The sequence below is a fragment of the Oncorhynchus tshawytscha genome, linkage group LG22, assembly GCF_018296145.1.
Source record: "Oncorhynchus tshawytscha isolate Ot180627B linkage group LG22, Otsh_v2.0, whole genome shotgun sequence".
NCBI classification, from domain to species: domain Eukaryota; kingdom Metazoa; phylum Chordata; class Actinopteri; order Salmoniformes; family Salmonidae; genus Oncorhynchus; species Oncorhynchus tshawytscha.
This window is the reverse complement of record NC_056450.1, coordinates 24,437,993-24,453,586: the sequence shown is the minus strand read 5'-3', so window position 1 is coordinate 24,453,586 and position 15,594 is coordinate 24,437,993. Positions and strand designations below refer to the sequence as shown.

Sequence of the window (15,594 nt, the reverse complement as noted above, 5' to 3'; positions counted from 1 at the left end):
TTGCCTGCTGCCCAACAAGACTACATAGCAGCATAATGTCAACTGGCACACTCCATATTGACTTGGCAATGCCGTGCTGTGGTATCATTAAACATGTCAAAACGTTATAGGGCTGTAAAAGAATGAGCAGGATTTAGACTTTTTCAAATAGGTTTGGCTCATAAGAAGGGGATTATAGTCAGATTTGTGCTCAGGAACAATTGGTGTTGGCAGTGTGAATGGACACACAACAAATCTCAAAAGTAGAGTGTTGCATTAAACTGTATGGCCAATCTATGTAAAAAGACTAGGGGTTACAGGGCCATCAAATCCCTTGAGAAATCTAAGTTTAGTAGAAAGCCAGAATCATCAAACTGAAAGCCATTAAACATTGAATTGCCTACCTACTATTCCACCTCTCAAATTTGGTTCAAAACTTCATTATGCCGATGAGGTGAGAGCATGGCCCAGTACCTCGGAAGGTACTGATCTGATCCAATTTAGATGTTCTCTCTGGCTGTTGCTAAGTGCCATCTCAGGCAAAGCCTTCCGTTGATTAAAGGAGGACTTAATAGAGTTGAGACCTTTGCTCCCCAATATTGTTGCAGTGGACAAAGCTGCCAAGTGTGCACTTACAGTATGAAATAAAATCCCACAAGCCTGTCAGAATCAGCCCCGGCTGACACTTTTTCCCTAGTATGGGTGGATTTTTAATATCACGCCACAAAACATTTCCCCAGACCAGCCATTGCAAACACTGAAAGTGTCAGGGAGAGAGAGAAAGAAACAGAGGGTAGAAAGAGAGAGACAGAGTGATGCTCAATTGGATTTCACACCAAAAGTGCTTTCATTTCTGGATGAGGGCTTAACAAATGAGGGAATAACTACATCGCCTCTCTACCTTGGGAGACGGGATAAGTAAATAATCACCAACTCTAATTTGCCAAACAATTCAAATGTTTTTAAAGTTGTGGGATTGAGGAAGAAAGCCTGATATTTTCCTCTCTGCTAAGCAACCATTCTTAGTGACTCCCTGAATGTTAAATTCTCCCTCTTGGGAAATGAAAAGCTTGCCCTTTTATCTCATCTACCGAGTTCTTTCTTTTCTGAAGAATATGGGTTCAACATAACATTATAAATGTTTCCTCAGACGAAGTGCCCACGAGATTATGGAACGTTGGGCTACCATTTCAAACAGATACTGGGTCTGCTGTCATATGATATTACATCGGAACTGATCGCTGTTGATAATGTGACACAAGTTTCTTCCCGAGAGGTAGGACAAGGATATTTACTCATTCATAAAGCTTAATTCACAAATATGTACAATTTCTATCTCTCAAGAAACAGAAACCTACACCAGATGTTACATTGTACAAAGCTTATCAGCCATACCACCGTGAATGAAGTGCTAATTTTAGTGACAGTGTGGAATTGTCATAAATGATTGAAATGGGGACCTTTCCCCCTGAATGACAACCAAACCACCAAACACACTGGTGCCTGTTGGGCCTTATATCCTAATTCTATCAGTTCTAGTTTTTCTTTCCATCTTTTTCAGCCATCTCTCGTCTGCTCCCTCCTATCTATCTCTTGTCTCTTCACTCCCTCTCTCTTTCTCGCTCTCTCTGCTGTCTCTCTGTCCAGTGACAGTCCTTCCTCTACACTTGTGTGTGTGTGTCCTTCCTGTAACTCCACGTCAGATGCTGTGTGCGTTGAGGAACTGCAGCAGCTGTTGCTGCAAAGTCCAGCAGGCGTCAACAATCAAACAGGGAGAGATGCAGAGTCAGACAGGACTGCTGTGATTGTCTCATCAACCATCAGCACTGACATTTCTGAGACGAAACTGACACCATGGGGATAGCAGTGTGTTTATCACAGTGTCTCAGGCTGGTATAAAACATAAACTGTCTGTATGGAAATATGATGCACCCGCCGCCCCCCTCTTCACCACTCCCTCCTCTTCTTGCCCATGTCTAGTTCACAGACCTAGACCAAATGGTCTGTTACTGTTTACAATATCATTTAAATTTTTTATTTTTAACTTTAGATAACTATACATTTTCTGTCATTCCTAGTGGAAACATCAAGCAACTGTAGGTTTGGAGTAGGGTAACAATGAGGTCGATGGAATGCTGGGACTACAATGACAATATACAGAAAAGACTGTGGAGAGCGGTCTTTGAGAGTCAACAAAATGCATTCTTTCAAATATGGTTTAACTTTGGCTCACGTTAATCAGAGCCATCAGAGCCCTGTTCCAGTGTTTTAAGTCCCACATATCTTATTCCAAGTTGTAGACTACATGGAGCTGTGGACCAATGAGCGAGGCGTTAATACCATTCTCTCACTGAGCTGCTCTTGTTCTTCTCTGGGGTTTTGTGACGGAGAAGTCCTCTCGGCTCATCCATCCAAGGCAGACAAATCGGGGCTTTCTCTCTAAGCGTGGCTGGCATGACTCACCAACAGTAAGGAAATGGAAGTATCAGAGTGACAAAGTGCTTCCTGAGGATGTAACTACCTTGAGGTAACTACTGACTATGACTAATTAACTCTCTTTGATTCCCCCCTCCCCCACAGGGGTTAAATGCCCCCAGCCTTCACAGAAACCATTTCATGTCACCAACACTTTCCCTGGCTCCCACTACTCTCGCTCAACTAAAAATGTAATCGCTCATCTCAATTCCTTATCTCACTCCAACAAAGGATTGAGGTAAATGTATGTAATATTTGTCATTTAGAAAAAGTTATATACAGTGAGCTCCAAAAATATTGGGAGAGTGACAATTTTTTTGTTTGTTTTGGGAGTGTACTCAAGCACTATGGATTTGAAATGATAGAGTGCAGACTGTCAGACTGAGCATAACCGTTTAGAAATGACAGCCCTTTCTGTACATGGTCTCACCATTTTAGGGGACCAAAACTATTGGGACAAATTCAGTTATGTATTAAAAAGTATTCATAGCACGCAATGACTACATCAAACTTCTGACTCTTCAAATTTCTTGGATGAATTTGCTGTTTGTTTTGGTTGTGTTTCAGATTATTTTGTGGCCAATAGAAATGAAGGGTAAATAATGTATTGTGTCATTTTGGAGTCACTTTTATTGTAAATAAGAATAGAATGTGTTTCTAAACACTTCTATATTAATGTGGATGTTACCACGGATAATCCTGAATGAATCGTGAATAAATTAGTGAAATGTCGTTTTTATAAATACAATTTTTTTTTTTATGTACTTTTATTATTAGTATTTTTATGTAAAACTGCATTGTTGATTAAGGGCTTGTAAGTAAGCATTTCACTGATGTATTTGGCACATGTGACAAATAACATTTGATTTGATTTATCATGGTAGCATCCACATTAATGTACTGTTTAGAAACATATTCTATTCTTATTTACAATAAAAGTGACTCCAAAATGACACAATACATTATTTACCTTTCCTTTCCATTGGGCACAAAATAATCTGAAACACAACCAAAACAAACAGCAAATGCATCCAACAAGTTTGTAGAGTCACAAGCTTGATGTGGTCATTGTGTGCTGTGAATATAGGACCAATACTTTACTTTTTACTACATTAACATACATAAGTGAATTTGTCCCAATACTTTTGGTCCACTAAAATGGTGAGACCATGTACAGAAAGGGCTGTCATTTCTAAACGGTTCACCCGATATGGATGAAAATACCCTCAAATTAAAGCTGACAGACTGCATTTTAATCCCATAGTCATTGTATCATTTCAAACCCAAAGTGCTGGAGTACAGAGCCTAAACAACAAAAAATGTGTCACTGTCCCAGAACCTTTGGAGCTCACTGTATGCAAACTGATGAAGTTAGATTTATGAACTTATATAATATATATATATATATATATATATATATATATATATATATATATATATATATATATATATATATATATATAAAGAGAGAGATATGATTATAGAATATTTTGAGGTAAATGTATGTAATATTTTGTCATTTAGAAAAAGTTATATATGTAATCTAATTAACTTAAATCTATGAAGTTAGATATGTATATATACACAGTATATACCAATAGGGGAGGTTAAAGATAAATAATCCACTTGTTTATATAGAAAAATTGTGTAATCAGTTATGGTGAGTATGTTTGGGGAAAAACACACCCTTTCAAAGTTTCTATCTTTATAAAAATAAAACAATTAATTGTACCAACTTATTTCCTGTAAAAATGTGTTTGCCTAAGGATGCACAGCGAATTTGCAATTGTTAAAATCTCGGTGTTAAGGTAAAAAGTGTTGTGAGTGTTGCTTTTAGTAGGGTTAATACACAACCCACTGGACACAGACATCAGTTCAACGTCTAGTTTTGATTTGCATTTGGTTGAGTTGGCAACTAACATAAATTCAACGAGAAATCAACAAAACATTTCACCATCAGTGGATGAAGGTTCAAACGTGGGTGAAAAAAGACTAAATGGCCTTAGATTGATGACTTTTTACAAATCCTATTAGTTTCCCACCTTGATTCAACGTCCTCACATGTATTTATTTTTTGATGACATGGAAACAATGTTGAGTCAACCGGTTTTTGCCCAGTGGCAACATACCCTGCTATTCAAATTTTTGCTGGATCTGAAATGGCATCATTTCAGGGCTCTGGACAAAAGTAACCTAGTGCACTCTATAGAGAATCGCTTGCCACTGCGTGTGACTTGTTTACATCACCTCTGGTTGAGCAGCGCTAGCAGCTCCCCTGCGTGGTACAGGTCATTGCGCGTCACGCGACTGAAGCGGAACGAGTTGAGGTTGCAGAACGTGACAGCGGGGAACACCATCACCGGGGTCGAGATCTCGTCCAGTTTGGTGACGTGTGGGTACTCCAGGTAGAAGTGTATTCGGTCCACGCACACAAACAGTAAGAAAGTCAAGGAGCCCAGGAAGAACACGACCCATAGACAGCGCTTGATGCAGACCCTCTCATAGGTGAAAATGTGCGAAATTCCGTGCAGCGTTGAGTTTTGCGCAAAAGCCTCAACTGGGGGTGGCTGGTTGCAGTCCATTTCTTCGGATTCTACTTTGAGTTCCATTGTGCTCACAGTCTCGCTTAATGGCTATAAAGAATGCTGAGTGACATTGAAATCGTTTGCAGTTCAGAAGGCAGGTAAATTATTACACCTCACAATAGCCTACATATTCAACTATCTCTCCAAGCTAATAAAAACACATGCAATCGTCAATATTGGTGCACTTAATAATATATGCGATCTATGGGAATGTGTTTCATATAAAATTCATACCATGCACATGTGGCATCTCCAATGCAATGCACCTGTCAATAAAAGTAATAGCTATTTAACGACTAGTCGCCCGAACGTGCGGAAAACCAGCGCGAGATTTGCTGTCGATTTGCATCATTCAAAAGGCGGGTTGCAAAAACAGATCAAGGATTCCCTCCTCGAAGTCAGACGCTCAAGAATTCACAGTAAGAGTTTAAAAAAATAAACCAAATAATTGAAGAGTATGATTCACCAAAATGCTCCTATTTTCCGTATAAAAGTCCCCATCCTCAGTGGACGGCGTTGGGAGACGCTGTTTTATCAAGTCCAGGTAGCCGATCTCAAAGTGCAAGGCATTAGCCTACAGCGGTGAAAAATATAGACAACGTTCCGTCATTCCAGCGTCGGTTGCAGATGAGTGAGTGAACTAGGTCTCTTCCGTGTTGACTGTCCAGCTTCAGCTCATTGTTTAAGAGTAGGCTAGCTAGTTCATATCCGTCGTTCTGTTGCGACTGTCTGTTGGCAGTACCGTGGTCCTATATCCGCAGGGGAGAGGTCCGAGACAGGAGAAGTTCCTAGGGACTGGGAGCTTAGTTGTTGGATTGGTCAGTTGTGACTTGTGAGCGTTTTTTTCATAATGAGTAGTGTCTAGCACTGGCAGCTGGCAGTGAGAGCACAGTGCAAGGGAGTGGACCTGTCCTGCACACAGAGATATTAACCGTGGCATGCAGTTGTGATATGAGTAAACTCCCCTATCATGCAAAAAGATGATGGAGAATGCAACAGAATGCGCAGCCCTATTTTCTCTCTCTCTCCTGTGTGCATTTGGGTAGATATAGGCCTATATGAGTAATATGGACCCAATAAGATTGTACATAACACCAAATAAATAAATACAATTCTCACTGTTGCATTAAAGGCATCTGTAGACCAACCCTGGTCTTGTAGACTAGAGACAAGTGTGCTATCTTGCTTCAGCCCACCACTGAAACACCAGAAGCCGCTGCACACTCTAGGGTTAGTATAACGACTGCACTAGGCCTACTCCAGATGGTAAACCTAGCTACTACCTCATTAAACCGAACTACAGTATAGGTGCGCTAGCTTTCAATGATATGCGCTAAAGGAATCAACTGTCCTTGCTGTCCCCAGTCCACCTGGTCGTATTGCTGCTCCAGTTTCAACTGTTCAGCCTGTGGCTACAGAACCCTGACCTGTTCATCAGACGTGCTACCTTATCCCGGACCTGCTGTTTTTGACTCTCTCTTTATTGCACCTGCTGTCTCAAAAAGCCAACTGACATTTACTCCTGAGGTGCTGACCTGTTGCACCCTCTTACAACTACTGTGATTATTATTATTTGACCCTGCTAGTCATCTATGAACGTTTGAACATCTTGTCCATGTACTGTTATAGTCTCCACCCGGCACAGTCAGAAGAGACTGGCCACCCTTCAGAGCCTGGTTCTTCTCTAGGTTTCTTCCTAGGATCCTGCCTTTCTAAGGAGTTTTTCCTAGCCACCATGCTTCTACATCTGTATAGAACTTTTTGACATCAGCTGATGTAAAAATGGCTTTATAAATACATTTAATTGATTGAAATTTATTGATACGTATATGCGTGTTCATCAATAAACCAAGACACATTTAGCCCTCAATGGGATACTGGCATGAAAAATTAATCTAGTTCTGTAACATGGGAGTAATCCAGGCCTTGCTAATATAACAAAATATTTATTATGTGTCATTAAATATGCATTACGCATCTCTCCAATGCACCAGGGATATGAACTACCACTTATAAAAGCCTCACTAAATGGGAGTGTTTCACTTGACACTGGTACAGAGTATTGAGGGACACTCCTGGCAACCTCTACAATATCATCGACTTGAGTCGGTGCTTGAGTTTAAAAATGAATAGCTATTTCTGTATTAAAAGTAAGGTAGACATTGCCCTATATTCGAATGTCTAGGAGGCTGCTCCTTTAACACCTTTAAGTAATTGACTGGCTGCACATTCTTCAAAATAAAGAATTTCCCTGTAAGCAAATATTTTTTTTCTTGTCCTTGACTGATAACCTATCCCTCCACCTGCAACCTGGACTTAGGGGTAGACATAGTAAACACTCAAATTAGTCAAATGTTGTGTTTGGCATGGTATGTATTAATTTGTTGATGTCTATCATCCATTTGGTATGATCTGTTACAAATTCCAATTTTTTGTAGCTAACGTTAGCTAGGTAGTGTCCCGGATTTTAATTTACTATGTTACGTCTAGTCTATGAGACCAGCCTGATTTAATTTACTATGTTACGTCTAGTCTATGAGACCAGCCTGATTCCTCTCCTGACATAGGTCTAATGGAAACAAAAGAAAACTAAAAAGTCTAATATTTTATGAAGATGTGTAGGCTACAGGCCTACTGAAACATTTGAAACAATTCAGTCATTGGTCTTAGAAGTCATAATCGAAATAAACCTTATGCCTACCGTGGGACAGAGCCCTCCAGTCAAATCAGCACTATGGACAGTGTCAAACCAGGTTTCAATGCTATGTGTAAATGTAATACAGTGTGTTCAATGCAGTCTCCGCTCCCGTAGATTGCGCCATTTAGAAATAATCCTAGCGAGATGAAGATTTACCAAGAAGGAAATAGCTCTGCTAGAGACAGAAGAGGAAGCGAGACACCCCACTCGCTGTTTTTATCTGGTTTAATGAAAGTTAATGAACTAAGTAGACCAGACCCAGCAGCTGCTATTGCATTGGTGTCTGTCTATGGGAGACACACCCAGTTAAGTAGACCTGAACTAACCATTGCTTTCAATGGGTTGCTCCTTCAGCCAGTGATAGATGTAGGGTTGCTTGAAAGGGTAAGAGGAAGGAGTAAATTCAGTTGTAAGTGAACATTTAAGAACACAGTACTATGCTTTCTTGAACATATTCACAGATGGATCTACGGACCCTAAAACAGGGATGACAGGAGCAACTTTTATTGTTCCTGAGTTTAAGGTGGCAGTGACGAAAAGAGCAATGGATGATTTATCTGTTTACACATTGGAGTTGATGGCCATTCTATTGGCTGCAGAGTGGGTGGAGGTGGTGAGGCCAGACAGGGTAGTCATCTGCTCTGACTCCTGTGCAGCACTGATGAGCTTAAATGAGTTTGTGTCTCAGAGCAGACAGGATGTATTGTATGAGATTTTGCAGTGTTTGTATAGGGTGAGACGGATTGGGGTATTTGATGTTCCTCGGGTTACCAGCTCATGTGGGAGTAGAGCGGAATGACGAGGTGGAGGTTCTCGCCAAGCAGGCTTTTAAACATCCTAATGTTGAGATGAAATCGTCAAATCAGTAAGCAGAAGCCAAGGGATTAATAAAAAGTGGTTAAAAACAAATGTCAAGAGTTGTGGAACAGGGAGAGAAAGGGAAGACACCTGTATAAGATGCAGGAAAAGGTGTGGTCAGGGAGGTCCTCGGGTCGAGAGAGAAGGGAGGAAAGTCTAATTACAAGGCTGAGGCTGGGACACACAAGGCTCAATAGTACATTGAAATTGGTGGGAAACCATCCGACTGGGAGGTGTGATCATTGTCAGGAGGAGATGGAGACAGTGGAACATGTTCTATTTCAGCACAATAACTGTTCATCGGGAGCTTCATGAAATGGCTTTTAATGGCCAAGCAGCCGCACACAAGCCTAAGATCACCATGCGCAATGCCAAACGTCAGCTGGAGTGGTGTAAAGCACGCCATTGGACTCTGGAGTAGTGGAAATGCGTTCTCTGGTATGATGAATCACTCTTCACCATGTGGCAGTCCGATGGACAAACCTGGGTTTGGCGGATGCCAGGAGAACGCTACCTGCCTGAATGCATAGTGCCAACTGTAAAGTTTGGTGAAGGAGGAATAATGGTCTGGGGCTGTTTTTAATGGTTTCCAGTGAAGGGAAATTCAAGACGATTATGTGCTTCCAACTTTGTGGCAACAGTTTGGGGATGGCCCTTTCCTGTTTCAGCATGACAACGCCCCCTTGCAGAGAGGGAGGTCCATACAGAAATGGTTTGTCGAGATTGATGTGGAAGAACTTGACTGGCCTGCACAGAGCCCTGGTTGCAGACAGTCTGAATAGCTATTTTACAACTATATCTAATACATCAGCAAGTTACCTTTTCAATCAGGTTGCTATGGGGAGAGTCAAGTCCAGTAGTTTTACTCACAGCAGGGGATTCAAGTAGATGCTTTTTCATTTGAAAAAGTGCCAGTCAACAGTGCTAAAGAAGCTGAAAGAACCTGACCATTCCAAAGCAATTGGCCTTGACAACATTCCTGATAGATTTCTAGATTTCTAAGGGATGCTGTGGTAAGTATCACCCTTCTGTGTAACTCACATTGTAAATCTGTCTATTGAACACGGCTTTTTTCCCAGTGAACTAAAACTTGCAAGGGTCATTCCTCTATATAAAAAAGTTGTGCGTGGCAGTGCAGAGGAACATCGGCGGATGAATTCAGATGGAGCCCTTGGAAAGATGATACCCAAAATTATTATTTTCGGATATAAAGACGACGCTGTATCAACAAAAAACGGATTGCAACTTACAAAACACAAAGAACGGTAAGTTGTGGCAAATTTAGCCGACAGCTATATATTTCATTACTTTACTGGTGTATAATGTAGGCTAACGTAACCTTAAATCAATGAGCCTCTACACAGTCAGTACGAGAACGTGATCATTGCAACCAAGATTGAGCTACAACTGGCTAGGCAGTTGGTAACCTAAATCCTGCCTGATGTTACTGCTGTTCCTAAAACCATTGACATACGTTAGCCTCCTGTAACCACACAGAGAGAGAGAGAGAGTTAAGGTTGGGCGATTGTGTACCTGCTTACATCGCCGATTGCGATCCTCGATAGTTGATCACTATTAGGGGGTTGTGTCTTTGTCATGGCTACCCATGTATTTCCATGGAAATATAACGTTTATTTGGAAAGTAATGTATAGATATTTTTAAAAGCATTCATGATTTGTGTAAATGTAATATACTATTACTCTTGTTAAAAATATTAAATGGTATTACATTTGGTGAAGAGCACATTATGACCTGTTTAGGACTTGATACTTGATGGTCTTGACTTGAGATTTGACTTGGACTTGCCTGTCTTGACTTGGGTGCTAAGACTTGAGGTTTACTTGTGACTTATAAAACAATGACTTGGTTACACCTCTGGTAATCGCTGCCAAAGGTGCTTCAACAAATGACTGAGTAAAAGTTCTGAATAGTTATGTAAATGTGACAGTTCTGTTTTTTCATATTATTATTTTTTTGCAAAAATGTCTAAAAAGCTATTTTTGCTTTGTTATTAAGGGGTATTGTGTGTAGATTGATAAGGAGGAAAAATGTTACATATATATATAAAACAATGATATATAAATGATATATAAAACAATGCAATATTCAAGACGTGCTAAAATTATTATATAGACTTCTTGCCACCAACAAAATGTTCAATATTTGGGGCATAAAATCATCGAAGCTCTGCAGGTTTGGTTGTGAGGATACAGAATCAATAGACCATTTATTTTGGTATTGCCCTCAGGTAGACAGTTTCTGGTCTCAGGTTCAGGAATGACTGAAAAGCATTGACCTAAAATTGAAAATTTCAAAATCAAAAGTAACAGTCCGTATCTGGTGTGGCCACTAGCTGCATTAAGTACTGCAGTGCATCGCCTCCTCATGGACTGCACCAGATTAGCAAATTCTTGCTGTGTGATGTTAACCCGGGATTGAGATCCGGGCTCTTCGCTGGCCATGGCAGAACACTGACATTCCTGTCTTGCAGGAAATTACGCACAGAACGAGCAGTATGGCTGGTGGCATTGTCATGCTGGAGGGTCGTATCAGGATGAGCCTGCAGGAAGGGTACCACTTTAGGGAGGAGGATGTCTTCCCTGTAACGCATAGCGTTGAGATTGCCTGCAATGACAACAAGCCTAGTCCGATGATGCTGTGACACACCGCCTCAGACCATGACGGACACTCCACCTCCAAATCGATCCCGCTCCAGTGTACAAGCCTCGGTGTAACGCTCATTCCTTCAACGATAAATGCAAATCCAACCATCACCCCGGGTGAGACAAAACCGCGACTCGTCAGTGAAGAGCACTTTTTGCCAGTCCTGTCTGGTCCAGTGACAGTGGGTTTGTGCCCATAGGCGACATTGTTGCCAGTGATTTCTGGTGAGGACATGCCTTACAACAGGCCTACAAGCCCTCAGTCCAGCCTCTCTCAGCCTATTGCAGACAGTCTGAGCACTGATGGAGGGATTGTGTGTTCCTGGTATAACTCGGGCAATTGTTGTTGCCATCCTGTACCTGTCCCGCAGGTGTGATGTTCGAATGTACCGATCCTGTGCAGGTGTTGTTACACGTGGTCTGCCACTGCGAGGATGATCAGCTGTCTGTCCTGTCTCCCTGTAGCGCTGTCTTAGGCTTCTCACAGTACGGACAATGCAATTCATTGCCCTGGCCACATCTGCAGTTCTCATGCCTCCTTGCAGCATGCCTAAGGCACGTTCACGCAGATGAGCAGGGACCCTGGGCATCTTTCTTTTGGTGTGTTTCAGGGTCAGTAGAAAGGCCTCTTTAGTGTCCTAAGTTTTCATAACTGTGACCTTAATTGCCTATCGTCTGTAAGCTGTTAGTGTCTTAACGACCATTCCACAGGTGCATGTTCATTAATTGTTTATGGTTCATTGAACAAGCATGGGAAACCGTGTTTAAACCCTTTACAATGAAGATCTGTGAAGTTATTTTGATTTTTACAAATTATCAGGGTCCTGAAAAAGGACGTTTCTTTTTTTGCTGAGTTTACTAATACTCTTAGTAAAAGTATTTATCTTTGACTCGCAATCTCTGGATTCTATTCGATTAGATAGATTGAAATTGTACGTTAAACATCGCAGCATAGTTGAAATATATGTCTTGCAGAGAAACCCGAAGTGGGTGGCCAGCAGAGATAGATGGGATAGGCTGAGGGTTGGGATGTGGATGGAATTGGTGACAAGTGGGAGGGGAGTTGCTTTATGGGAGATAAAAAATAAATTAATTAAAAAGTAAAAATAAAACAATCAAAAGTACGTTTGAATGATTTTCAACAAACTTAACATCTGTAAATATTTGTATGAACATAACAAGATTCAACAGTGTTTTTACAGCTAATGCCTGTTTGCCTGATGCTGATGCCGTGCAGGTGTTTGTACACATGCATATACACACACTCTCATTCAAATGCACACATACCTGTAATAATGCCAGACATGCACACAAACATATACAGTTGGCATTGCTGTTAAGATTTTAGTTGTCCTTGTTTTAAATTTGGTTTAAATTATTATTTTAATTTTTTTGCATTGTTGTTTGCTGTTTTCTTCAGTCTTTTTCTTTTTTTTCTTTAGTTCATTCTCTTGGTTGTTGGTGCATTGGGGGTTCTTGGGGGTGGGGAATGGAATGAATTGTATTTTTAATTTTTCTTGGGGGGTACTGTGGGAGGGGTCTTGAATGGTTGAGGGACAGCTATTGGGGAACTGTGGGTGGGGATCTTGGAGGGTTCAGGTTCACGCTTTTTGGCCTGGTGGGAGATCTGTCAACGTGCCCTTGCAGGGCATTGATCCTGGATGCTTCTGTGTGTTGCTCTGAATGGGAGTATGTTGGATGACTGGTATGATGTAGTTGTTGAACGGCTTCACTGCAAGTATATTGTATTCCGATATTCAATAAAAAAATAATACATTTAAAAAATAAATACATGTGGAAGTAGTAAAGGGGTCTAAATACTTTCCGAATGCACTGCATCTTAGATGTGTACTAGATAACCATCTGTCAGGGCACAGCATGGCACAAAAAGTGGCAAAATTAACCATTAAGTTTCTGGCAAGAACCTCCAAATATCTGGATAAGAATGCAATGGTGGCATTGTTCAGTGCCACTTTGACTATGCATCCTGGTACAAACCCCCAAGATAATTCAAAATAAATTGAAGACATCTCAGAAGAAATTAGTCAGGATTATTCTTAAACTTCCAGCACGTACTCATCTTGACCATTCCCACTTTGAAAGCCTTAGATGGCTCAAAGTGGAGGAGAGAGTCTCTCAGATTAAATTCTGTCTTGTACATAAGATTGTCCACAGTCTGGTCCCCAGGTACCTATGTAACTACTTTAACTTGTTCCGGGATAACCAGAACTATTCCACTAGAAGAAGTGAAACTGTCATAGTTTATTTTAGATTTAATAGGGGTATGGGGAATTAAACTTTGTACTCAGCTGCCATTCTTTGTAACGACCGTTGGTGGAAGAAAGTGAGGACCAAGATGCAGCGTGGTAACTGTTCATCATTATTTTAATAAACTGAACACTAACTACAACAAGGAACAAAAGAAACAGCTCCGTCAGGTGCAAAACTCACTAAACAGAAAATAACTACCCACAACCCATAGTGGGAAAACAGGCTGCCTAAGTATGGTTCTCAATCAGAGACAACAATAGCCAGCTGCCTCTGATTGGGAACCATACAAGGCCAAACACATAGAAATAAAAAAACAGAACACAAAACATAGAATGTCCACCCCAACTCACGCCCTGACCAAACTAAAATAGAGACATAAAAAAGGAACTAAGGTCAGGACGTGACAGTCTTTGGAATAATATTCCAAAGACTTTTGAAATGTATAACCTCCATTACGTAGTTTCAAGGTATACTGAATTTTTTTTCAATTTAAAATTGTACCACTTCTCAAAAATGTGTTGGAAGATTATAGTATGCCTTTTGGTGCCTGTTGTGTATCATGTTTTGATTGTCTTGTATATATTATGGATTGATTGTTTATATATTAAGGGTATGCGAGACAAGGGCGATGTACCTGTCCATAGTTGTTTATTAGGAAATGGAACTGTGGTAATTATCTCACATTATGAAACAAACAACTATTTTGTCTGTCATTGTCTGTTGCCACTACCATTGCTGCCTAACCTGCTGCATCCCCCCCTTCCCCCTCCAAAAGGAGCACAATGGTAATACGCTTTTAAGCCTTATTGTGTTATCCTTGATTATTCTCATAAATTGTATGTGGAGGCGTCACGGGCTGGAGAGCTCTTATGTATGTATTTTTAAAATGGTCTAATAAATTCAATCAATCAATCGGAACGCCGACTGAGAGCCAGGTCTAATCGCCCAATACCAATGCCTGACATCACTAATGCTCTTGTGGCTGAATGGAAGCAAGTCCCCACAGCAATGTTCCAACATCCAGTGGAGGCTGTTATAGCAGCAAAGGGGGGAATCAACTCCATATTAAACGCCCATGATTTTGGAGTGAAATGTTCGACGAGCAGGGTTCCACACACTTCGGTCAAACTTTTTATAGTCCTGTACCCCTTCAAACATTCAACCTCCAGCTGCGTGCCCCCTCTAGCACCAGGGTCAGCGCACTCTCAAATGTTGTTTTTTGCCATCATTGTAAGCCTGCCACACACTATACGATACATTTATTAAACATAAGAATGGGTGTGAATTTTTGTCACAACCCGGCTTGTGGGAAGTGACAAAGAGCTCTTATAGGACCAGGGCACAGATAATAATCAAATATTTTGCTCTTTATTTAACTATCTTACATATAAAACCTTATTTGTTCTTCGAAAAATGTGAATAACTCACCACAGGTTAATGAGAAGGGTGTGCTTGAAAGGATGCACATAACCCTCAATGTTGGGTTGTATTGGAGAGAGTCTCAGTCTTAAATCATTTTCCACACACAGTCTGTGCCTGTATTTCGTTTTCATACTAGTGAGGGCCGAGAATCCAGTCTCACATAGGTACGTGGTTGCAAAGAGCATCAGTGTCTTAACAGTGCGATTTGCCAAGGCAGGATATTCTGAGCACAGCCCAATCCAGAAATCTGGCAGTGGGATCTGATTAAATTAAATTTTCAGAACCGCTTGTTGCAATTTCGACGAGGCTCTCTTGTTCAGATATCAGTAAGTGGACTGGAGGCAGGGCATGAAAGGGATAACGAATCCAGTTGTTTGTGTCATCCTTTTCGGGAAAGTACCTGCGTAATTGTGCACCCAACTCACTCAGGTGCTTCTCTATATCACATTTGACATTGTCTGTAATTTTGAGTTCATTTGCACACAAATTATACAATGCTGGAAAGACCTGTGTGTTGTCCTTGTTAATGCAGACTCCAATTTCTTAATCATAGTCTCAATAGCCTCGGACATTAAATATAGTTGGGGAGAGTCCCTGTAATCCCAGATTCAGATCATTCAGGTAAGAAAAAACATCACCCAG

At 40.9% G+C, this 15,594-nt stretch overlaps 1 protein-coding gene across 1 annotated transcript in view; it reads right to left on the bottom strand.

Moving 5' to 3' along the window:
* LOC112222155 (acid-sensing ion channel 1) overlaps window positions 1-5,946 on the bottom strand; it is an 88,063-nt gene extending 82,117 nt beyond the window's left edge. The window contains exon 1 of the mRNA XM_024384801.2: window positions 4,702-5,946. Within this exon, the coding sequence (XP_024240569.1) occupies window positions 4,702-5,063 (362 nt within the window). The 5' untranslated portion in view covers window positions 5,064-5,946. The remainder of the gene's footprint in view (window positions 1-4,701) is intronic.
* Between the last annotated feature and the right edge of the window lie 9,648 nt (window positions 5,947-15,594).